The 25,660-nt window shown below is 36.6% G+C and overlaps 1 protein-coding gene across 1 annotated transcript in view; it reads right to left on the bottom strand.

Moving 5' to 3' along the window:
• MAN1A1 (mannosidase, alpha, class 1A, member 1) overlaps positions 1-25,660 on the bottom strand; it is a 173,528-nt gene that overhangs the window by 94,792 nt on the left and 53,076 nt on the right. The window contains exon 6 of the mRNA XM_010861958.1: positions 14,826-14,906. Coding sequence (XP_010860260.1) covers positions 14,826-14,906 — 81 coding nt within the window. The remainder of the gene's footprint in view (positions 1-14,825; positions 14,907-25,660) is intronic.

Genomic DNA, 25,660 nt, shown 5'->3' with positions numbered 1-25,660 from the left:
GAGAGTGAAGTGAAAGAAGACACTTGGCTTTTCATCACATCTATAAATTCTTCCAAACATTTTTTAAAAGTAAAGTATTTCAAAATATAGAAACTGCCAGTATCTGTGTACCCATAAGTAAGTTCTATCAATTCATATAGTCATATTTGCTTTGGATTTTAAAAAATAAAGGAAAATATTACAAATTTGAAATAGTTTCTAATTACCTTGGGTTTCCGTCATAAAGTGAGTTCTAGTTTTTGATTTGAGAAGTCTCACGAGTGTCTGGTAGTCTATACGCTCCCCTTTTTATAGTCACTTTCTTTATCTCACAGACAAGGTTTTCCTTTTTCCCTGGCTCATTACTGAACAGCTTTTCTCTTACTCTCTTCTTCAAGCAAGCATGCATGTTTTTGAAGTTTCTTAAGGATATTTACGCTGTAACAACAGGAAAAAGGCTCTCTGCTATGTCTTCCCTAATACCTTCTTTCAATTAGATCCTGTAGAGAAAGACAAAGTCACAGATTGAGCCAAATGCCTCAGTAGTTCCAGATTTCCTTCTATGTTAGTAATGAACACAAACTTTATTACTGAATCTATAATAATAATCACAAGTAATTCCACTCTTTTGACTTTTAAATGGTTGAGGATGGAAAATGCAAAGAGATTTTCCATGAATGTATTTTTTTAAGAGTATGAAATACTGTACATACTATTTTGTATCACTTTAGACAGGCGTGTGTAACAAAAAAGTTTTGTTACTATAATCAGCTTTTGTCTTTTTAAACTGCTCTTGAAAATATAAAGATTAAGGATTGATGACCAATCTGTTTACTTAAACTTTGTGTCACCTCCATTTCCATGTGAGCTGAGGATGATACTAACATCTAATAGATGTTGCTGTAAATAAACCCACCATCTGAAATGGAAATCTATAAATTGACTATAAAGAAGGAAATTCAATTATCACTGAGTAAAGTCATTTTCTTTATGAAACAGATGTCAGAAAGGGAGAAAGGTGACTTTCAAGACTTCACAGGCTGGATTCTTATAAGAAAAGTTGAAAATATTCAAATTTTAAAAAAGGCTAGAACAACTGAATCCTGAGAAAGTCTAGGGGAAAAAGTTTGGTAAGGATTTTTTTCAAGTTTATTGCAATTTTCTTTTAATATTTTTCTGATCATAAGATTGCTACTAGTTCACTCTGAAAAATCTGATAAGAAAAACAAAAAGACATGGGAAAGATCATATAACAATTATAAGCAAATATTGTTTACATTTAAGAATAATTCCCTATGTAGTTATTCTATCTTTTTGTAGCTGAAAACAAACAAAAACACTACGTTCACAGATGTAGAGAACAGAATAGTAGCTGCCAGAAATGGGTGAAGGGAATCAAAAACAATCATATACTTAGTAAATTTTGTGTCTTGTTTTATTTATCAATATTTGTCTATGTCATCAAATAAATTAACAAGCATAAATTTTAATGGTTGCGCAACATGACATTATGTGAGCATTCCATGAACTGCTCCACCATTCTTTTACTGTTGGATATTGCAGACGTCTCTTCCTATTTTACTGTTTATATAAAATATATTCATTAACTGCTTTGGCATAATAAGATTACATTTTGGATTACTTCCTTTGGATAGATTCCCCAATGTTGAATAACTGGAATTAAATAAATACCTTTATAGTAAGGATCTTCTTCTATGCATAGTACTTAATTGCTTTTTGGAGCAACCAAATCTAGTTACATTTCCTTCAGCAATGTTGAGCAAATTTTTATCCTATTCTCACCAAATTGGGTATTAACATGTTTTCAGTCTTTGCTAATTTGATAGGGAAGAAAGAGGGGGAGAAAGAAGTTGGAAGTGTTGCTACTTTATTGTGAGTGTTTATAAGGAGAATCAGTGATTATTCTGTATCTGTCTGGATATGTGGGTGGGGAGAAGGCATTGAACAGGTAAGCAAAACTAGAGGGAAGTGCATGCCAGGCAGTGGTGACATGAGACTGGCAATCTTTGAAAGCAGCAACTACCCATTTATCTGAGTACTAGCTAAACCCCATTATTTGAAGTAGCATCTTGAAATTCCATAATGGAATGAACTCCCAGGAAAAATTGGAGAAATGTCAGGTCCCTGGATCTAATCTTAGTTTAACTCAAGGGCCTGGTTTTGAGTCTTATCTTGTGACAACAGTTAACTTAATGGAAGGAAAACCTACTAGAAAATGGTTCATTGCATATCTTTAATGACTATGAGAAGTAGATATTTTAATCATTTTTTTGAAGTTACTTTTATGATATATGACAATAAATATGAGCTTTCCTTCTTCTCTTTGTCTAATATAAAAAGCAAATAGGCAATATTATTCCAAATTTTTATTCACAGTCAGGAGAAATTTATTAAAGTGCTCTCAACATATGGTAGATTTATGAGCTATTTCTAAGTTCTTTTTGGAATTCTCTAATTATATAAAAGCATTCCAATTGTATTGGTAAACCTTCACAATTTACGTGCTAATAAAGCCAAACTATTTTAATTTCATTTGAAATGACAATGTACTACCTTTTCCCCTCATATTTCTTTATCAAAAAATATGATTCAAAACTTGAAAGTAATTATTCTTTTTTCTAAATTGTATACATGTACATCATTCAGTGCTCTCAATTACTATGATTTTTAAAATATATTTTATTCTGAGGAAGAGGGTGAGAAAATGAAGAATAAAACCACAGAGAAGGAAATGAGAACGATAGCAACTCAAATAACTATTTGGAAAAATTCAAGGACAAGTTTGTTTTGGAAAAAGACATGAATATGATGAATACATAATTTCAAATATGATTGGAATAATAAAAATCCGTTATAAACTCTTAAATGTTACCATATCATAGCTTAGTTTTCATACATCAATTATTCCTTGTTGCTCAGAAAAGCAGAAGATTTCATGGGTTTCAGAAGATTGCAGCTGGCTCATTACATGTTGAACTGATAAGCAAGTAAATAAGAAAGGAAGACTGTGGTAACTCTGGATTTGGGAATAATATGTGGATAGGTCATTGTGCAGACAAATCAGGGTCTAATTCCAGTTCTCTCACTCACTATATGACTCAGGAATCAGCCAGTCAGACCTTCAGTGTAGCTACAATATGGAGTTTATGAAATCTCTCCAGTATCGATACTGTGTACCTGGCATACAATAACCCTAAGACAATGGTCTTACTACCACCATTATTATCACTACCACTGTCCTCCTCCTCTTCTCTGTTCCAAAGAAAAGAGAAAAATCTACTATAAACTCTGAATTCTTAGGTTCTTCTGTTTAGAATGTTATTTTCTCCCAATCTTCAATGGTGTCATTCCAATCTGAGCTCCATTTCATGCTAAAGCAGTCCTTCTTGTCCCATCCATCTCTGTCACTCTTTATCCCATGATTGAATTGTATTTTCCTCATAGCACTTACTGTTATCTGACAGTATACTGTGAACTTGTTTAATATTTTATCTCACTAGAATGCACATTTCATGAGAACAGGGATTTCATCTAATTTGTGCATCACTGAATCCTCCAGATATAAGAACACACTTTGGCACATAATAGATGCTCAAAATTATCAGAGCTGGCATGTAGTATTTGCTGAATAAAGATGTGAATCAAAAGCAACTAAACATGTTAATAACTGCAAGCCTGACAAGATGAAAGAGCTTTAAAGTTCACTATATCTAATTCTTCAGAGTTAAACTCCAGGTTAATATTATTCCGGGCTTCCCTGGTAGCTCAGATGGTAACAAAAAGTCTAGTTATAAAGCACTATATAGTATTATATAGTTATAAAGACTAGATAGCAGAAACTCAACACACATACTATGGTTGTTATTTGAATTAATAGTTAAATCTAAATTGAATAATATGTGTACTTTCTACCTGACCAGAGGAAGTTCATGAGACACAGTGGTTTAAAAAAAACAATATTTAATAATTTTAATACCAAGTGAGCTGTAAGAATTGAAACACAGAAGTTAGCAGCAATTTGTACATTAGAGTAATTGTGGTTATTATTATATCAAGAACTTAAATATGTTAAAATAATATTAAACAAATAAATGCATTAACCAAACGGAACTTAGAAGAAAAGGTGACAATCTCTTTTGCTTATCTGTTCTAACCCTAACTGTATACCTAATGGCATGAATGAAAAACAAAAGTGTTTATAACAAAGAGCTGTGAGAAAATTCTTGGGTTCTCTGCCCTATCATTAAATATCTTGGATTTCCTCATTTTGCAGGACCCTGGAATTAGTCATTATTTGTACTGCTCCAGAAGAATTAGATAACTCAAATTAAAATAAAGATCAATTATTAAGTTAAAAACAAACATTACCCTCAAGGCTTAGGTTCTCTTTATTAACAATGGAAAAGAATTTTCAGCTAAATTATAAGATGAACTTCCAAATGCAAAATTAATGGTGGTATATCCAGAGAAGGGCTTCTCAAGTGGTACTAGTGGTAAAGAACCCATCTGCCAAAGCAGGAGACATAAGAGATGTGGGTGTGATCCCTGGATTGGGATACATGAGCAGATCTCTCTAGGAGAAACACTTCATGATGTAGCAGAAATGGCTGCAGTTACTAGGATAGTTAACCCTAAAATCTGTCAATGAACTATCTTCTAAAATGTTTTAAAGAAAAAACTTTAAATACATACATAAAACTATACATCTGCATCATAAAGTGGTAACACAAGAAAGCTTTTTAAATGAAATCTTCAAAAGACTTACTTCACACTCACTTGCTATACACTGAATGTTTCCTCTCCTCCCAAAATTCAAATGTGCAATCCTAATCCCTAATGCGATGATAATTTGGAGATAGGTGGAGGCTTTTGGAGGTGGTTTACGTCTTGAGAATAGAGCCCCCTTGGATGAGATTAGTGCCTTTATAAAAGATACCCTAAAGAGCTCTCTCAACCTTTCTGCCATGTGAGGATGCATAGAGAAGACGGCCATCTATGAAACAAGAAGCTGGCCATCAGGAGACACCAAAATCTTCTGGCACCTCGATCTTGGATTTCCCAGCCATCATAACTATGAGAAATAAATGTTTCTTGTTTATAAGCCACCTAGTTTATGATAATCTACCATACCATTATAGCAGCATGAATAGACTAAAGGAAATTCAAAATGAATTCACATCATTACAATTAAATTTACTATAGTTATCACAGACAAAATTTCATCTAGTTATAGCTGAAAAGAAATAGCTTAGCATAGGTACATAGTTGCATTAAATCTAACTAGTTAATATGCATTTGTTTACATTTCTACTGCCAACTCCAATCATCTGTACTAACTTAAGGCTCTACAGTCATGAATGTTTATCCAACAACCATATACTTAAATTTCATACTGCATGAATATTCTTCTCCTTTTTGTTTAAGTAGTGACCTTTGTTCAGTACACATTTCCATATAGATTTATAAATATTATGTAAAGTGTTTATATTTTAGGAAATTTAAAAATAGGTTCACTGATGCTTGGAAGGTTTTTTTCTTTTTAAGACCAGTTATGTTTTTCAATTAAAATACATTGCACAGGAAGCCATGCAGATAGTTTCTGGCAAAATCTCCTTAGTCACTCATCCTTGTGATGTCATCCTGGATTATGACATCACTCAAAACTGCCCTATTTTTTACATCTCTTATTTATACATTCTACTGTACAGCCTTAACTTCCAGAATATCTAGTTATTTGCTAAATTACTGCTACGACTGCTATCCTACTTCAACTAAACAGGCAATTTAATCAGTCGATTTTCTATCACTCACCTGATTTTTTTCATACTGTCTTAGACTTGTTCTTGGACTTCATGGTCTATAATTTTAATACTCTTTTTTGGACAATACCATATAAAATCCATGCCCTTTTGGTGTCTCTGTCTCATCCGTCTAGCAAAACTCAACAAAAACAAACCAGCTACCTTCTCCATGCTTGTATCTGAACTGCTGAGTACTGCTGGAGAAACAAGTATCATACACCTGAGACTGATGCCACCATGAAGTCATGGTCTCCCACCAAGATGCTATCCAGAAGCTCTACCATGTTTCTCTAGTCAGCCCTCTCTAGGATGACAATTTCAAAGTATACAAAGTCATCTGAAATGTCTATTCCCTCCTCGTGAACCTCAGCAACACTCTGATAATTCTTCATACAGTTAACAGGGACCATTGGATAATAAATATTTCATATGTTTGCCACCAAATCTGCCAAGGCACTCACACATATGCCTATCTTCTCCTCTATTCTCTCATACTGCAATGGAGGTGGAAACACTCTTATTATAAATTTGTCCTCTGAATCCTCCCCTCCCCTACCTTCTTAAAGATCTCTTCAATCAAAATCAATTTGGATTATATGTTATTACTCTACCAAAAGTACTTTCAGTAGAGTTATCCGTGACCTCTATATAGCTATGTCCAAAGCTACTTTTCAGTCCTTAGACATCCTGCCCTAGCAGCAACCTTTGACACAACTGAATATTTACTCATTTTTCAAATATTACTTTCCCTTTGCTTCTGTGATAATCACATTTTATCGGTTTTCCTCTTACTTCTGGGATTACAACTTCCAACTTCTTAGTCTCCTTTTCTAGCTCCTTTCTCTCACTAATGCCTACATGTTTAGGCTATCTCTTTTCAATCTATATATATTCTTAGCAGCCCCATTCCCTTCTATCCATTCAATTATCATTTAGCTGTTGATGACTCATAAGTCTGGGCTTCCCAGGGGGTGCAGCGGTAAAGAACCCGCTTGCTGATGCAGGAGATGCAGGAGAAGTGGGTTTGTTCCCTGGGTCAGGAAGATCCCCTGGAGTAGGAAATGGCAACCTACTCCAGTATTCTTACCTGGAAAATTCCATCCATGGGCAGAGGAGCCTGGAGGGTTACAGTCCTAGGGTCGCAGAGTCAGACATGACTGAGCACCCATGCATGACTCATAAGTTCAAGCCTAGAGCCTATTTCTAGCTCCTATGTTTGAGATCCCTAATGTCTGGCTGCTACTTGGTATCCTAAAGCTAGACTGTCCAACTTTGAAAGCCAGCTCTGCTATTTTGTATGCCCTTGGGTAAGTTACTCAACTCTCAGTGCTCTGTTTCTTCCTATATAAAATGAGGATAAAAACAATATCCACTCTTACTTTATAGGGCTCTTATAACATCTGGATTAATATTTGTCAGCAGAGACTACTTCCCTTGTTCACTGTTTCTGCAGCACCAAGTGCAGTGCCTCAAAGTAGGTATTCAATAGCATATGCTGATTCACTCAATACATGAACTCAACAGATGGTAAATTATCCCAATTCTCAGGAATTTTCTACCAGTCCCATTAAATTTAAAATTCTTTGCTATAGCTGCCTCATGATACCTTTCTAAAGGACATCATAGTAATTTCAAAAGAAAAAACATACACAGAAATATTCCTGGAAAAATATAGCATTTGTTTAAATCACACACATATATACACATACAAATTTAGTATTAGAAATCCATGTCAATATAATTCAGGCAATAAAAATGATACGAAGCACTGGTTTTAACAGGTATTGTAAATTATGAAATGATTCAACATAAATCTAAATGTAAACATATTACCTCATTTTTACATTAGGTTTTACAAAACAAGAAGTACCTGGCCTTATGAAACACTTTAACTGAAGAGAATAGTGGCTGGACGAAAAACATCAGGTCCACAAAGAGGGCTCAACACAGCAGGTGATGCCAAAGAGCAACGACCAGCTCGCCCACCAGACAACTCAGGGCTGGTGACAGGTGCTTCTGTTCTATAAAGTACTTTACGTCTGTTTCTCAACTTTGCTGTTTGAAATTTGGAAAGTTAGACAAGTCTAGAATGATGTTTCTTAGAGAAACAGAATTTTTGCAGACATGTGCTAGAAGAGTAGCCTTTTACTTGAAAAGTTAGTGAAGATATGTATTCCTATCCCACGATGATTCCTATTCCTATCCGTATCTCTACTTATTACCCTAGGGCCACAGGATAGAAGTCTTTTCCTTGTGGTGCAGGCTAATTCCAGTTTGGGAACCCTTCAAAAAGGTCTCCTCCTCACAAATTCCTGTCTTCTTCTTCTCCTGGCAGTTGGGAAGGCTACACAGTTTAACCCAAGTCAGTGGCCACTGGGGCTGTCATTAACACGATTTACTCCAGGCAGGCAGAGGAACCAGAGATCAAATTGCCAACATTCGCTGCATCATCGAAAAAGCAAGAGAGTTCCAGAAAAACATCTATTTCTGCTTTATTGACTATGCCAAAGCCTTTGACTGTGTGGATCACAATCAACTGTGGAAAATTCTGTAAGAGATGGGCATACCAGACCACCTGACCTGCCTCTTGAGAAACCTATATGCAGGTCAGGAAGCAACAGTTAGAACTAGACATGGAACAACAGACTGGTTCCAAATAGGAAAAGGAGTACGTCAAGGCTGTATATTGTCACCCTGCTTATTTAACTTATATGCAGAGTACATCATGAGAAATGCTGGGCTGGAAGAAGCACAAGCTGGAATCAAGATTGCTGGGAGAAAGATCAATAACCTCAGATATGCAGACAACACCACCCTTATGGCAGGAAAGTGAAGAGGAACTAAAAAGCCTCTTGATGAAAGTGAGAGAGGAGAGTGAAAAAGTTGGCTTAAAGCTCAACATTCAGAAAACGAAGATGATGGCATCTGGTCCCATCACTTCATGGCAAATAGATGGGGAAACAGTGGAAACAGTGTCAGACTATTTTTAGGGGCTCCACAATCACTGCAGATGGTGATTGCAGCCATGAAATTAAAAGATGCTTACTCCTTGGAAAGAAAGTTATGACCAACATAGATAGTATATTAAAACAGATATTACTTTGCCAACAAAGGTCCATCTAGTCAAGGCTATGGTTTTTCCAGTGGTCATGTATGGATATGAGAGTTGGACTGTGAAGAAAGCTGAGTGCCGAAGAATTGATGAACTGTGGTGTTGGAGAAGACTCTTGAGAGTCCCTTGGACTGCAAGGAGATCCAACCAGTCTATCCTAACGAGACCAGTCCTGGGTGTTCACTGGAAGGACTGATGCTGAGGCTGGAACTCCAATACTTTGGCCACCTCATGCGGGGAGCTGACTCACTGGAAAAGACCCTGATGCTGGGAGGGATTGGGGGCAGGAGGAGAAGGGGACGACAGAGGATGAGGTGGCTGGATGGCATCACAGACTCAATGCACCTGAGTTTGGGTGAACTCCGGGAGATGGTGATGGACAGGGAGGCCTGGCGTGCTGCAATTCACGGGGTCGCAGATTTGGACACAACTAAGCGACTGAATGAACTGAACTGATGTGGTGGTAACACTGCATTCCCTCCCCCACCCTTTAAGTTACAGTGACCAAGTGACTTGCTTTGGCCAATGAGAAGAGAGCTGAAGTAACAGGTGTTTTCCCAACAGCTGCATTAAAAGACAGTGTGTGGTTTTCTAGGTTTTCTTTTGCTACCTCCCCACCCTCCAACACCCTGACTCCTGTCTTGGCAAATGCAAATGACTCAGATGGCAGCTGGTCCATCTGTGTCTGGGCTCCAGGGGGAGGTTGACGAGAAGCAGAGTCGTGGGCAGACCATGTGGCATGCACCGGACAGAAAGTGGGTACAGCATATTCTTGTAAACCACTAGGATTTTTGAGGCTGTTATTGTATCATTCTAGTCTCTTCTAACTGATGTGAATTTGCAGCCCTATTTCATAAAGAAACAAGGTAATTTTCTGAGTTTCCCTCTCCTTTAGGTGCCAAGCCCTCTTGTTTGGTCTATCATCTTTATCAATCAGATGCAAATCTATACCAGCTTCGGGCATTTATATATTAGCCATGTATAAGTTTTGGAGCTGAAATTATTGGCACTCTGTGGAACTGCTTTCATGAATTACTGAGATAAAGTTCTCATAGCTAATAAAACTTCTGTGCTTTCAAAAACAATCATAAATACAGGATAGAGCTTTGTACAGAGTGAGACATATAGCAAACCCGAGTTAAGCAGTAGGGATGATTTCTATAACTCAATGCAGTACAAAAAAAGTAGTATTTTCATTTGACTAAAGTGTACATTATTTTAGAATCAATTCCACGTACTCCTAGATCCTTTTTAAAGTATAAAATAAACTTTCAATCTTAATAAAATATTCAACATGAAACGATTTAACTCATTAACCATGGAAACAATGACACATTTAAGCAAAATTACTGTCATCTAATATTATTTTGCTAAGTTAAACATTTTTAAATGAAAATATTACTTATTTAGTTTATCATACTTCTTTATTTTATAAAAGTTTCAATAGTAAATTAATATTTAAAGTATATGTAAGGAACATCACTAAATAAACTCTACAAAATTGATGTCTAGCCCCTGAGGCCACCCCAAATGCCTGAATCCTATTATGAGGAAAAGAAAATAAATTTTTCTACCACTATATTCACATTCTCAATCTTATTTCCCTCCTCCCCACTCCACAATCCTTCCCCCTTCTTTTAGGTTTACCCCCTTGATATTTTTAAAATTAGTGTTATTAGCTACTTCTCTTTTTCAGGAAGTTCTTTAGCAGTCTTTCCTACTGGTATGTCTGGAGCAGTGGATTTCTTTTGGTTAATTTGGTAAAACATTCTTTTGCTGCCTTCAAAATGAAGGCTATCTGAGTAAACTGATCTAACGTAAAAATCCATTATACGTGTTTCCCCAGTCTTGGAGCAGATGCCCTTGTTTCTTTTATTCACTGGAAGCTCATTCAATCTTTTTAGCTTTGATGAGTTGACTTTTTGTTTTTCTACTTCACATACTTAAACCATATTAACTGAATGTTTCCTCTGAGAACAAAATACCTGGTCAGTACTAAATGTTCTCTCTCAATTTATAGTTTTTCAAATCAGGAAAAGCTTTCCTAAGTATTTTATTAAATTATCAGTTTCCATAGAGCTTGTATATTTCCTCTGATCCTCTTACCCACCATAGTGAAATTATGTCCTTTTTTTTTTTAAACTCCCATTTTTTCTTCATACCCTTCCAACAGAGCCTGAATTTCCGGTTTAGAAATTATCTATATTTGGTCTTCATGGGATACAGAATTCAAGCCACATGGAAGACTCCTATCATATCCTCCCTTTCATTTCCCAAGACCCTCAAGGGGCCACATTAACTAAAACAGACAACTGACCTTTCTGATAGGGCTTTGCATCTTGACAAGGGTAGAGAAAATCAGTGATATTTATTATTTCTAGGATGTCCCAGAGTGATTGTTCAACTATAAAGATCCTCTCTGGCACCTTGAGAGTGTTAGGTTCAATTTGTTCTTCAGCCTTTTTCTACATGTCTGTGACACGACTGTATCCCATTAAATTAATTTTCTGCTCAACACAACCATCGATTTCTGTGGTAAAACAAACAATAATATTTGATATAGTCATACGTGTTATTTTCTACATGTATCATTGTCTCTTGAAATGCCTTATTTTGCATTTGCCGATTTTCAGTGTCACTTTTGCTTTGTTACTCTTAATCAACATTTCCCAAAATTTGTTCTGGGAAACAATGTTTGTAACTCAGTGTTAGCAGATGTTACATTAAAAAAAAAAAGAGTTTGTAGTTAAGTAAGTATGGGAAACACAAAGATAAATAAAATTAGTTTCTTTTTCTGTGACTTTGAATTTCTAAGAAAAAATATAGGATGTAGTTTTTCCTAATTTATTTTTAGAACGTACACAGATACAGATTTATTCTGCCATATCTAAGGTGATCTGTAGAATGTAATTTGGGGAATGGTATTGCAGAGGTTGCTATTTACTATCTTCAATACAGACTTTAGTTTCCCTCCAACTTGTAATAATACAGCAATGCTATCTCTTTTATTTTTAATACAATTTAGTGTTTGGTATTCATCTTATTCTTATCCCATTGGTTTGTACTTTTTGTGGTTATCTGTATTTCTTACATAGACTCTGGAAATCCTGTGACTTGGTTTTAAAAAAAATATTACAACATATTTTAACTGAGCTAGGGCATTTTAAGTTTTGAAAATGTATTTCATGTGTCTATTGTTCTTTTGGTAGGTTTAGAAATTCATTGACATTCTTCATTATTGCTCAGTGTTTCTAACTATAATTTTCCTGAGGTATGTAACCCAAAGCAGTGGTTCCTCTTCTGTTTTTGCAGCATAAATTTAAAAATCTTGAGCTTATATCAATGTAGGCCTATATACTTCTGAAGGTGATTTATAAGATGCTCTCAGAACACGCCTGAACCTCAGCGATGAAATGAGAATGTTAAATTATGGTGATTTAGCAGTCCCTCTATGAGATAATTTAGGAAGATGAATTTTCCTAGACTATCTTAGTAATACCTTGATCTACATAAAAGTGTGTAGCACAGAACTTTATTAACAATCAAAAACCAACTAATTCATAATGTGGCCATGTTGATGTTCTTTCTATTAAATGAATGCCTAATTTTTCATTTTGATATGGAGACAAATAGATCAAGCTCAGACTTATGGTAAATAATTTTTCCTTGATCCTATTCCTGTTATTGGTCAAATGAAAGGTAACTATCAGTGATGAGGTAACTGGTAGGAAAAAACAGGAGATAATGGTAAAACAGTCTAATACTAATTGTTTCTCATCTGGCAATCTCACTTTAAAGAATAAATATATTTATTGGTGATTATAGCTACATTATTCAAACTATAGGAATACTGAAAACAACCCAACTGTTCAACATTTAGGGAACAGTTAGCAAAAACGGTGGTGAGAAGATGAATCTTTAAGAACTAAAATTAAAAATATATTCTATATAAACACAAAAGTATATAAGAAAGGAAATTAAGCTAATTTTTATCATAAAATTAAAATACAGAAAATATAGATAAAATTAATACAATGTTTGCACATGGATAAGGACAAAGCATATATACTAAAAGAATAATTATTTTCAATGGAAGTGTTCTTTATGGTCTTTTGCTTACTACAGTTAGCTAAGCATAGAATTTTAAAATACTCTTACAAGGTCTTAGACAAATGATTTTATCCAGGCAAACTGTATCAGTAAATAAATATGTCTCTAATAAGAATACTCATATATAGAAACAAACACATAAACTTAAGACACTGTTATGGGTGAAAAAGTACCCCAATTTATATGATAAATATTTAGAAGAAATACATAACTGCTTCTCTTTGCATGTTCTATTACCCTATCTGAGTCCAGATACAATGAAGTAGTCCTATTTCCTCCAAATTGTCTCACCCTCACAGAAATGATGACGAGAGTTAAAACCAAGTATGCCACATCAAAAGTAATGAGAATATGCAGACACTGGGTACGCAAAGACACAAATGCTAAAAGCAGAAATTTGTTCAGTAAAAAACCAGTAGCTAATTTTAAGTAGGAGTTTTTAAAATTATGGATTCCCTTGATTAGTGTTTAGAACATCCTAAACCAAAATGAACAACTGAAGTTATTTGGGACTGGAAAAAGGGAATAAGAGGGATAACGAAGAACAGGATTTAACACAAAGAGCACACATTAAAAGGAATATAGAAGCCATCTATATACTTTGAAAACCTCTATGGTAGAATAAAATCTAAAGTGAAAGACAAGCTGTTTTGCTATTAGTAGGAAAGTACCTGAGAGACAGAAACAAAGGAACGCAGCCTTTCTCATTAAACGTTTATTGCTCTGCTTAAGCTTATTTCAAGGAGCACAGAAACACATGGACCAGTATGCTAGGTCAGATCCACTCTTGCCCCAGCCAGACTGCTGAGACTAACACAAATCTGATTGATATGCAAATGAAATATGTGACTGTTTTTCCTTGATGTCAGCTTCTAACACTGTTGACATTAAAAGTGAGGTCCACTAATAACTCTTAGTGGACACTTAGGTTGTTATTCATAAAGTTGCCCAAAACCTTTTGAGGAAATAGCATCTATGCTCTTCATGAGCATGATACAAAAATCTCTTCTTAATCTACTGATAAAAAGCAGCTAAAAATGAAAAATTTCTTCTTTGCCCTGAGCAGCAGATAATTAATGAAGCCTAACTTAGGAAGAGCTGCAAAACACTTTACAAGGACTTACTGGCCTACAGGACTTCTAACTGGGAAGCAGAATATCTCACTCATTTTCTTAAATACTAGTTTTTATATCTCACTTGCCAAGCTTTCTTTATTTCAATTTTTTTTTTTTTATTAAGCTAACATTATACTAACATGTCTGATGGCTCAGTGGGTAAAGAATCTGCCTGAAATGCAGGAGACATAGGAGACAGGGGTTCAATCCCTAGGCTGGGAAGATCGAAGGAAATGGCGATCCACTCCAGCATTCTTGCCTGGAGGATCCCATGGACAGAGGAGCCTGGGAGGCTACAGTTCACGGGGTCACAAAGAGTCAGACACGACTCAGTGACAGGGATATATACTAACGTTAAAATAATTTTTAAAGAAAGAAATCCACAAGCTCGCCACTCCACTAAACCTTATGACTTTGTCCATAGGCATATATAATTTGTAGTTTTAATCACATGATACGTAACCTAATAGAGCCAGGCTTTTTTACAGGCATTGTTTAACATTTTTCGACATGCATGTTCTGCTGAACTTTCCCAGTGTGCTCACTTAATTAGTATATGATAAAGAGTTCAGTATATGCTAGAGGCCAATCAAAATGTGAAAATTTAATGGATACCACAAAAGCCATACAGAAAATATGATATTAAGACACTCATAATTCCCATTTATAAGCCACTTTCCATCTTACCTCTGCTCCAGACAGATAGTAGGCTGAGATTAGTCCACCAACAAAGCGTATATTTACTTCAAAAACAGAAACTTCAGCATTCTGTAGGAAACAGAATAAAGGATGTTCATATGTAAATGGTAGGATATAATCGAGAAAAATATCAGCATGAAAAGTGCATGAAATATTTAAATTTTCTTCAATCTTACATGCTTGCTCAGAGAAATTTATACACAAGAGGAAAAGCTTTGTCTTTTAACTGTGTCAAATATATGTAAATATTATAGATAATTTTGACTCTTAAAATAACAATTATAAAAATATTTATAAAGTGAAGTTATTTCCTCTCTCTATTCAGCAGAGGTTCAGTTCAATCGCTCAGTCATGTCCAGCTCTTTGTGACCCCATGGAGTGCAGCACACCAGGCCTCCCTGTCCATCAACAACTCCCGGAGTTTACCCAAACTCATGTCCATTGAGTCAGTGATGCCATCCAACCATCTCATCCTCTGTCGTCCCCTTCTCCTCCTGCCTTCAATCTTTCCCAGCATCAGGGTCTTTTCAAAGGAGTCAGCTCTTTGCATCAGGTGGCAAAGTACTGGAGCTTCAGCTTCAACATCAGTCCTTTCAATGAACACCCAGAACTGATCTCCTTTAGGACGGACTGGTTAGATCCCCTTGTAGTCCAAGGGAGTCTCAAGAATGTTCTCCAACACCACAGTTCAAAAGCATCAATTCTTTGACGCTCAGCTTTCTTTACAGTCCAACTCTCACATCCATACATGACTACTAGAAAAACCATAGTCTTGACTAGACAGACTTTTGTTGGCAAAGTAATGTCTCTGCTGTCTAGGTTGGTCATAACTTTACTTCCAAGGAGCAAGTGTCTTTTAATTTCATGGCTGCAGCCACCATCTGCAGTGATTTTGGAGCCCTCTAAAATAAGGTCAGCCACTGTTTCCACTGTTTCCCCATCTATTTGCCATAAAGTGATGGGTGCAGATATCATGATCTTAGTTTTCTGAATGCTGGGCTTTAAGCCAACTTTTTCACTCTCCTCTTTTACCTTCATCAAGAGGCTCTTTAGTAGAGGTTATAATACTCAATATTCTCTGTGCAGATGTGACAGGCTCAGGATATTCTATTATTCTGTTCTGTGTTCTTTTATTTTATTCATTTGCCTGTTTGGCCATAAGGGCTCTTTATACATTGGCTGGTAGTTCAACATCATTCTATAACTCTTCCTGCATCAGGATCTGAACTTGGAGCGGCTTGGGTTCTAATGCTGAATCTCAAATATACTGCTTTTGGTCTGGGATGGTCATATTTCTTTGAGAATAAGTTTCATCTCTAAGTAGAGGATTATATGTTGGACTTCCCAGGTGACTCAGTGGTAAAGAATAGTTCTGCCAGTGCAGGAGACGCAGGAGATGTGGGTTCGATCCCTGGATTGGAATGATGCCCTCGAGTAGGAAACAGCAACCCATTCCAGTATTCTTGCATGGAAAATCCCATGGACAGAGGAGCCTGGTGGGCTACAGTCCATAAGGTTGCAAAGAGTCAGACACAACTGAGTGACTGAGCAATAATATATGTTGAACCTTGTTAAATTAGCTCTTATATACACCAATAATAGCTTGCTTCTATTATTATTTACAAAGTACTATATCCTGCATTATAGTCATATAGTCTCTTTATATGACTAAGTCTTTTAATCCTCATACCAACTGTATGAAATAACTGCTATTCTTTTGTCCCTTTTACAAATGGAGAAACAAAATTATAGTGGTTATTGTGACTATTTTAAGGTCAGACAAGTAGTATGTGGTTGAATCAGGATTTAAACTTGAGTACTCTGATTTGTGGTCTAGGGCTCTGTTTTCCTCATTCCTGTCGCCTCACGTGATAATGCATCAGGTATCTTTGTTAATGGTCATATAATTCTGGCATATAGTTGGTAAATATCGCCAGTAATCGTTTCATAATATTTGACTATTACATTCTATTATAGACAATTTAGCACAGCTAACCTACAATAGAAGTTAGATACACTTTGTTATCGAACCAAACTTTGGGTCTGCTTGCCCACACAACAAAGCCAATCTACTGATACTGGATTGCAGGGAAGGAAAGTACAGTGTTTACTGCACAATACTAATGAGAACAAGGGCAGCTCATGCTCAAAAGACCTGAACTCTCGATGGCTCTGAGGGAAGGGGTTTTAAAGGCAGTGTGACGGGGGGGACTGTAGGGTGCATGATCAGCTCATGCACCATTCTCAGGATTGGACGGCATCAAGGTAAAATTTCAAGCATCATCAATATTCTGGTTTCAACTAGACTAGGGTCTATGTGCTTACAGTCAGCAGTTTTCATCTGGGGTGGGTCTGTTTCCTGTAAAAATAACACAGGAATGTGTGCCAGGCCTTTACCTATATCTTTCAGGGAACTGGGAGTTCAGTGATTATGCTATGTGGCAGATTTATAATCTAAATTGCTACCAGGTTCCAGGCCCAATAGCTATTTTTTGTTTCTACATTTTCACATTTCCTAATCATTAACTCTTGAGCCAGCCTTTTGAGACTCAAGAGAGGCCTGGAAGACTAAAGCAAAAGTCTTTTGCTTCAAAGGATAGGGACACAGGGGCTTGTGTATTGTTTAAACTCCAAGCTTTTGTTAGCTTCTTTTCATGGTCATTGGGCCTACGTGATAATTGTTCACTTTTGCCTAACATCAAATCATTCACTGAAATCACAGAGGCTAATAGCAAACTAATATATGGAGCCAATGCCCAGCAGATGAGCTTAGTCACAATTTTTGGAGAAACTATTTCCTTTAACAAACATTTATTAAGCAACTACTATGTGCCAGGCACTGTCCTAGGTTCTAGGGACACAGCAATGAAATCTCAGGTCCTCAACTTATGGAGTCTACATTTTAGTGGGAGTCTACATTTTCAGGAAAAAAAGAATATGTATTTTCATCTAATTTCCACATGTTCTCTCTAAAAAGGTGTAAGGATCTCACAAATTAAAGCTAAGTAATTGCCTAAGTTACAACTTTGTTTTTTTCTTGCAAAAGGAAGATCATGAAAATTACTTATAAGAGACAATAACTAGGTTAGAGTTAGGAAAAATCATCATAATATATGACTCTCTGGTGAGTTCATTTAGTTGTATTCCCTAATTTCTAATATGTACCTAATACCTAATTTGATTAGAGAACTTTACATAGTAATAGTTTATCTGTGATGTGTATCACTCTGAATGAGTATCATACAAATATTGGTAGAAGCTTTAATATTCCACAAAATTACTGATAGGGAAAAAGGAAGGAAATTATTAATTTATTTTTGCTCACACAGCCATACTTCTTATGTCTAAAGGTAATGTCTAATAATAAAATCTAATAAATAAAACCCTCAAATCTTATCACTCTCAATTTGTACTTGTGGTTTTAGTTTTTAAACCTAAGAACAGTCCTCCACATTTCTGCCTATTGAAGCATGTTGATTTTATACTCTTATTCTAGCTTTGGGTTCATTTGCTATACATTCTCTTTTCCTCCTTTGAAAACTTTGGATAACTGGGACTTTTCTATAAATATCTGATAAAAATTATTGCAAAGTAGAGGACTGAGCCATGTCAAACATCATCATAAATATATCTTCAGCAAGACATCAGTCACTTACAGGTTACAGCTGTTCAACCAGTTATTGATCCAGCAATGTGTTCTTAGAACCTAAATTCTATTTAGCTTCCTCTGTCCGAAGATATTGAGAGATGGTTTTGCAAAGTGCCCTGCTCAAGGTCAGTGCTTTGTCTTTTGAATTTCTCAGATCTAATAGTTTGGTGAGCCCATCCAAGAAGCAAATCTGGCTTGTTAGTGAATCCATGCAGGTTCCTAGTTCCTTGTGTTCCTGTCATTGAAGATCTCATTCAGGAATGTCAAATCACCATTAGTCATACACAATAGTCATCATATTTACCTTCTTTTGAAAGCCAAAACTACATTTGAATTCCCAATATATAATTTTTTATCCTTTTTTCCCCCCAAAGTTAAATCCAACTTATTTGAAGCCTAAGTTTGAGAGCTTTTAACATTTGGGGTTATACTGTGTTTTAGGTAAGAAGACTGAAATTTGCATACTTTAGGTCACTCTTTACAGATCTGTAGATGAAAAGGACTAAGAAGATAAAAACATAACATCTTGCTTGGCTATAGTGGGGGCAAAAGACTATAAAAACACTGCTCTAGAGGCAGAAAGACCTGGCATCGAAGGTTGGTTCAGGAGACAGCTAAATGTGAGATCCCAGGCAAACCACATATCCTGAGTCTTGGTTTTCTCATTTGTAAAAAGGGACCATGCACTTCTTACAGGGCACTATGAGTCCGTGCATTGCACACACTGCCTGGCACAGGTGAAAGTACCCAGTAAAGAGTTGCTGCCCTTACACTGCACAAACCTCAGCTGAAGTAAACCAATAAGGCCTAGCTTCCTCAGGGATGAATAGCAAATCAGAAACTGCAGAACCATAATCTTCTAAATACTAGAATGCAAACTGATCCTTTTGGGAGTCATGTCCCATACCCTTATAAATGAGTTATGTTTCAAATCCTCTTTTTGAATATAGTATCCTGACCAAATTCCCTTTTGTGCTTAAAGTACTTTATACGATATCTGGATTTTCCAAAGTGAACTTCTACAATCTGTGGGTTTGAGGCCAACTTTATAAATGTCTTGATTCTAATTTACATGAAAATAATCTTATTAAATTTGAATGAAGATACGCATCCTATTAATATTAATGCAGCATCTTTTCAGATGCTCTAAAACTTCTCCAGTGATTCACCCTAATGACAGAAGAGGGGTCTGGGCAGGGAGAGAACAGTATGTGAAGGATGGGAGCCCCAAACAGCCTGCAACACTAAAATTTTGTGTGATTTATCTTAACAATGTAGATTTTGTAATCTCCTTCAATCCGTGTTTGGTTTTTTTTACATATGTAATCTTTAAAAAATTTTAAAAATGGGAGTATAAGTGCTTTAAATGTGCTAGTTTCTTCTGTACAACATCATGAATCAGCTACATGTATCCATATATCCCCCTCCCTCTTGAGCCTTCCTCCCATCACCCGACCCCATCCCACCCCTCCACATCATCACAGAGCATCAAGCTGAGCTCCCTGTGCTATACAGAAGCTTGTGTTTATTTTAAATGAGATTAAATTCCTTAAATCTTTAAGTCAGGTCGCATTTCAGGAATACGCCCTACGTATCCTATGGTGTCTAGTACACAGTGAATGTACACGTGTGAGTGCCAGTTTGAGAAGTAGATCCAGTCTTTGTTTAAACTGCATGCACAATGGATGAGCAAGGGGAAGGTGGACATTTTCGGCTTAAAGCCTACCCACAAAACTATGTGGGCTGGAAAAACTGCTCTTTCACTTTGACTTTCCTCTACCAATAGCTGTTGAATCAAAGAACACACGTAACCATAATCACACATAAATTAAATAAGATATGTAGTATAATTAACTTTGCAACTAAAATCAAGAGGTAAAATCATGCAAAAACTAAGCTTCCCTACTAAAGTCTCATATTGCCCAGGATGTCTTAGACTGGTAATTTCCACATTAAGTTAACCCCTTTCCTTAGTATTGCTGTCCTCTGGCGTACTAAGTATGTGTATATGTGCTGGCTATATACAAATATATACAGGGAAAGTCACCCAGTCGTGTACGACTCTATGCAACCCCTGGACTACACAGTCCCTGGAAGTCTCCAGGCCAGAATACTGGAGTGGGTAGCCTTTCCCTTCTCCAGGGGATCTTCCCAACCCAGGGATCGAACCCAGGTCTCCCGCATTGCAGGCGGATTCTTTACCAGCTGAGCTACAAGGGAAGCCCTGCAGCTTAAGAGAAAGATAAAAAACGTCTGACACTTGCAGCCTATTTTCTCCGTTTGGGGGCCGCTAGCCTTCCTGCCTGTTATCCTCTCATTCTCCCCGTTTCTTTTACGAGAATTATGTTGCCAAGGGCAAGGGGTTTTGTTCTTGTTCTGTTAACTGCTTCTGTGCTGATAAGGGGCGTCGTACCTAAATTGGTGAGGCAACATATTCTCCTAACCCTCCTATTCAGGGTCTCTGATCCACATATATATATCAACCTCCTTCTACGAGACAGGATGGTATTTTAAATAACTCAAAGAAATTTATTAGGTTGCATTTTTATAAGCAACTTATTCACTTTTATAAGCAAATTATAAGATGATAGATTTTAGTAAGTGAAATAACAGTCTTGACTATTTGAATAACAAATTAAGGTTGTAGAACAGATTCAGCCATGGATTTTGATTGAGGAATTATAGAGGCACAAACTTTCCTTGATAGATATATTGCTCCTTTGCACCTTCAGGCTTTAAGATAATTATTTAGAATCAAATCTGCATCAAGTTTAAGGAACTCTCCTTAATTCTTAACTTATGTTCCATACAGCAGAACAGACTGGATTGCTTTAAACTGAAAAACACTTCTTAGGAAATAATTTTTATTTCCAGAAATATCTTAATTTTAAATATCTTAATCCTATTCTCTATTCCAATTATTAGAATTTTTTTTTCAGACTAATTCTCTGAGCCCTAACATCAGAGAATACTTCTCTGCTAGCTATTCCTCTAAACTTCCTGTCAGTTTTCTATTCAATGAACTATAAGTAACGAACAAGCAAGTATTAATAACAGCTGCCCCAATACAAACCCATGCCATAACTGTTTAATAACAACTGCTCCACTACTAACATGTGCTAACCTAGACAGTGTATTAAAAAGCAGAGACATCATTTTGCTGACACATTTCCATATAATCAAAACCATGGTTTTTCCAGTAGTCATGTATGGATGTGAGAGCCGAGAAGGCTCTCAGAGCCCAAGAAGGCTGAGTGCCGAGAAATTGATGCTTTCGAACTGTGGTGTTAGAGAAGACTCTTGAGAGTCCACTGGACAGAAAGGAGATTAAACTAGTCAATCCTAAAGGAAATCAACCCTGAATATTCGTTGGAAGCACAGGTGCTGAAGCTCCAGTACTTTGGCCACCTGATGTGAAGAGCTAACTCACTGGAAAAGTCGCTGATGCTGGAAAATACTAAGTAGAGGAGGAGAAGGGGGCAACAAAGGAGAGATGGTTGGATGGCATCGTTGATTCAATGGGCATGAGTTTGAACAAACTCACAAAGATAGTGAAGGACAGAGAAGCCTGGCATGCTGCAGTCCACGGGGTCGCAAAGAGTCAGACAGACTGAGAAACTGAACAACTATGCTTCATCTTACTGAGAACCAGTGGAAACAGCATTATACTTTTCAAGACAGGCAACTACCCATAAGCTTTGTCTATGTTTAGGCTTAGCATACACATTCATTTGTATGTGGTTCTTCAAAGTGTGTGTTGTAGTAACATCTTGAGGATTACATCTCCTCTTAATAGATTAAATTACAATATTAAACAGTATAGCTTAGTATAATATGTGTCTGAGCAGCTTTTAACTTCATGTTTAAGTAACATGATAGACCTCTTAAGATGAATAAAGTACAGTTCTTCGAGCAACAAAGATAGGCAAATCACCTTCTTCTCTCTGTTAATAGGTTAGTTTTACCAAGCAGGTCCAGAAAGGCCCTCAAGCAGCAGTCCACTCTATCACTGATTACTGACAGAGGGATCATAGCTCAGTATCCTCATAGCCAAAACCGAAATCATCTCCTTTGGCAGACAGTGATTAGCATTCAGAGAGAAAACACTGAACAGCTCCATTTGACAGGATAATTAACTCAGTTATCTACACCATCAGGACGTTAAGGCTGCTCAAAAACAGAGCTTTTATAAAAGCAATACTAAGGCAAAGGTCACTTCTCCTATACTCCATGTTATGGAGCTCTGGACCTAAGCCAAGAACTCATTCAGGCACTTGAAGAGATCCCAATTTGCTTCTTGAGGTCAACTTACAACCTTCAGATAGAGAACCCTACAGCTTATTTTCTAAAAGTAGGATGGCATTCCAATTGGGTAAGAGAATAATCTGGATCTTTAAAAATACAGTCACTGTTGCTACCAATACCTCTGTTATCTAAAACATATGGTGTTCATTACAATTAAAAAGCACAATTCAAGTGCTTGCCAAAGATCAGTCTCATTGTGTTGCTAGTTAGAGTCTGGAACAAGCTAATCATTAGCCTTTGTCATTCTCAAAGCTCATCCTCTCATACAGAGATATCACTTTACCTCAATGCAGAAAAAGGCTTTTTAATAATATTTTAGTATAGCTTTGATTTTTACTGAGGGTTTAATATAAGAAATTGTTATCTGGAGTAAATGTCTATGACATAGAATTCATTATGAAAGTCAGTTTTCAATATTCCTCATGGAAGGATCTAGGTGATCAATACTTTTTTAAAGTCACAGTAGAGAGGAGGAAGCAGAAGGCAATGGCAACCCACTCTGGTACTCTTGCCTGGAAAATTCCATGGACGGAGGAGCTTGGTAGGCTGCAGTCCATGGGGTCACTAAGAGTCGGACATGACTGAATGACTTCACTTTCACTTTTCACTTTCATGCATTGCAGAAGGAAATGGCAACCCACTCCAGTGTTCTTGCCTGGAGAATCCCAGGGACGGGGGAGCCTGGTGGGCTGCCGTCTATGGGGTCGGACTCTGTCAGACTTAGCAGCAGCAGAAAGGAGGAAGTTCAGAACTGAATTTGCAAAGGCCTAAATATGAAACTCCTGATCATTTGTTCTTAGGTTAATGATCTTCCTGTATCAGGAGCCACCACAAACCTGTTCTGGAAGTAGGTTAGGTAAAAACAAGCATATCAATCGCACCTGAACTGCAGATCATTTCTAACTATTTAAAAATGTGACACAGTGCAGCTACCCATGTTCCATGTCAGCTTCTCTCCTAGCTGAGGCTAGCAAAGTTTGTCAGTAAGTAGGACAAGGTAACAACACATCATTTCATTAATCTTTAGTGAATACCTATGGAATGATATATCCTAATGAGTACTGAGAGATCAAGATTACATGCCTACTTTTGAGGGACTCAAATTCTTTGGCTGCCTATGTATTTTTCAACTCTTGGCATTTCCTTTCCACTAAAAACAGGGTCACTGGGTTAGGCAGATCTTATTAAAAAGCACAGCTCTTATCTGATGCATGATTTGGGGCAGATTAATTAGTTACCGCTTCATCTATAAAAATAGGGAAAACACCACTTACCCCCTGTAATGTGTCACAAAGACTAAATCAGGTAATCTATGAAAAAAATCACCTAGCATTAACACTCGGAGAAGGCAATGGCACCCCACTCCAGTACTCTTGCCTGGAAAATTCCATGGATGGAGGAGGCTGGTAGGCTGCAGTCCATGGGGTCGCGAAGAGTCGGACATGACTGAGTGACTTCCCTTTCACTTTTCACTTTCATGCATTGGAGAAGGAAATGGCAACCCACTCCAGTGTTCTTGCCTGGAGAATCCCAGGGACGGGGAGGCCTCGTGGGCTGCCATCTCTGGGGTTGCACAGAGTCAGACACGATTGAAGCAACTTAGCAGCAGCAGCAGCAGCATTAATACTCTGTATGTCTCAGTACTCTTTAAATAGTAATTTCCTTTGTCCTTTCTTCATTTCCTAAAAAACCTGGCCTGAACTAGGTAATTTGACTATTATTCCTGCTAGACTATAAGCTTCATTAGGGTAAGAACTTGACAATTAAAAGGTAATTACTATAGCTATATTTAAAATGGATAACTAAAAAGAACCTACTGTATAGCACATGGAACTCTGTTCAATGTTATGTGGCAGAGTGGATGGGAGGGGAGTTTTGGGAAGAATGTATACATGTATATGTAAGGCTGAATGCCTTTGGGGGTTCACCTGAAAATATCACAACATTGTTAATGAGTTATTCTCCAATACAAACTAAAAAGTTTTAAAAAAGGTGATTAGTAATAATTAATACATGCATGAATTAATGAATGAGTAATGAATAGCCAAGGATCTGCTTTGGATCCCTTGTCTGAGGATTACTTTGAACTAAAACCAGAAAACTCAGCCACCAGTCTACCCTTAACGTTTTCTGCCCAGACCTACGTGCCTTTAGAGAATTGGAATAAATACAAAGCTCTACCTGAAGCCCCTGCTCCTACAGATTATCTCAGTGATTTAAGTCAGTTGTTACAGCCATTTGTACTTTGTACTACCAAGTATGCAAATTCAATCAACTTGCTATGCCTTAATTAAAAGAAAATTAGTTTTGGTTAACGACAGTATAAACCAATTAAAGATATGTACTTTATACCTGTAAGTGATGCAAATTGAATATTTCACATATAAACAAATTTATTCTTGACTGTAAGATTTGTTTATACTCAGGAGCACCACAAGATAAAACAACTCTCAACAACAATGATTCTATTTCAGTTTCATTCTTATTTTTACCTTGCAATAAATTTGGATGCATTAACTTTTTTTTTGCATTACCTTTATACTGTCAATTAAAATACCTTATCAGGAAAAAGCATTAATTTGAAAACAAGCAATAATTTATTCAGGCTGGAATGACACTATACGTTATCCATAAAAATAAGTTTTCTGTCTCTGTTTAAGCTTTTCCAATTTCTCCTTCCTTTACATAAATGGAACAATGTTTTCAGCATTTTCAGAAAGAAAACTATAATTGCTGACACAATTGTCAGAATCTCTGGGTAGAACGACTGAATACAGGAAAGATTCTTTTATGGGACATAATAAAACCAACTAGAAGACTGTAAGCTGAAGCACTTTAAATCAATACAGTTGTCCTGAATTTATATGTG

This window comes from Bison bison, unplaced genomic scaffold (genome assembly GCF_000754665.1).
Source record: "Bison bison bison isolate TAMUID 2011002044 unplaced genomic scaffold, Bison_UMD1.0 scf7180017864473, whole genome shotgun sequence".
Taxonomy (NCBI): domain Eukaryota; kingdom Metazoa; phylum Chordata; class Mammalia; order Artiodactyla; family Bovidae; genus Bison; species Bison bison.
This window is presented reverse-complemented; position numbering and strand designations above follow the sequence as displayed.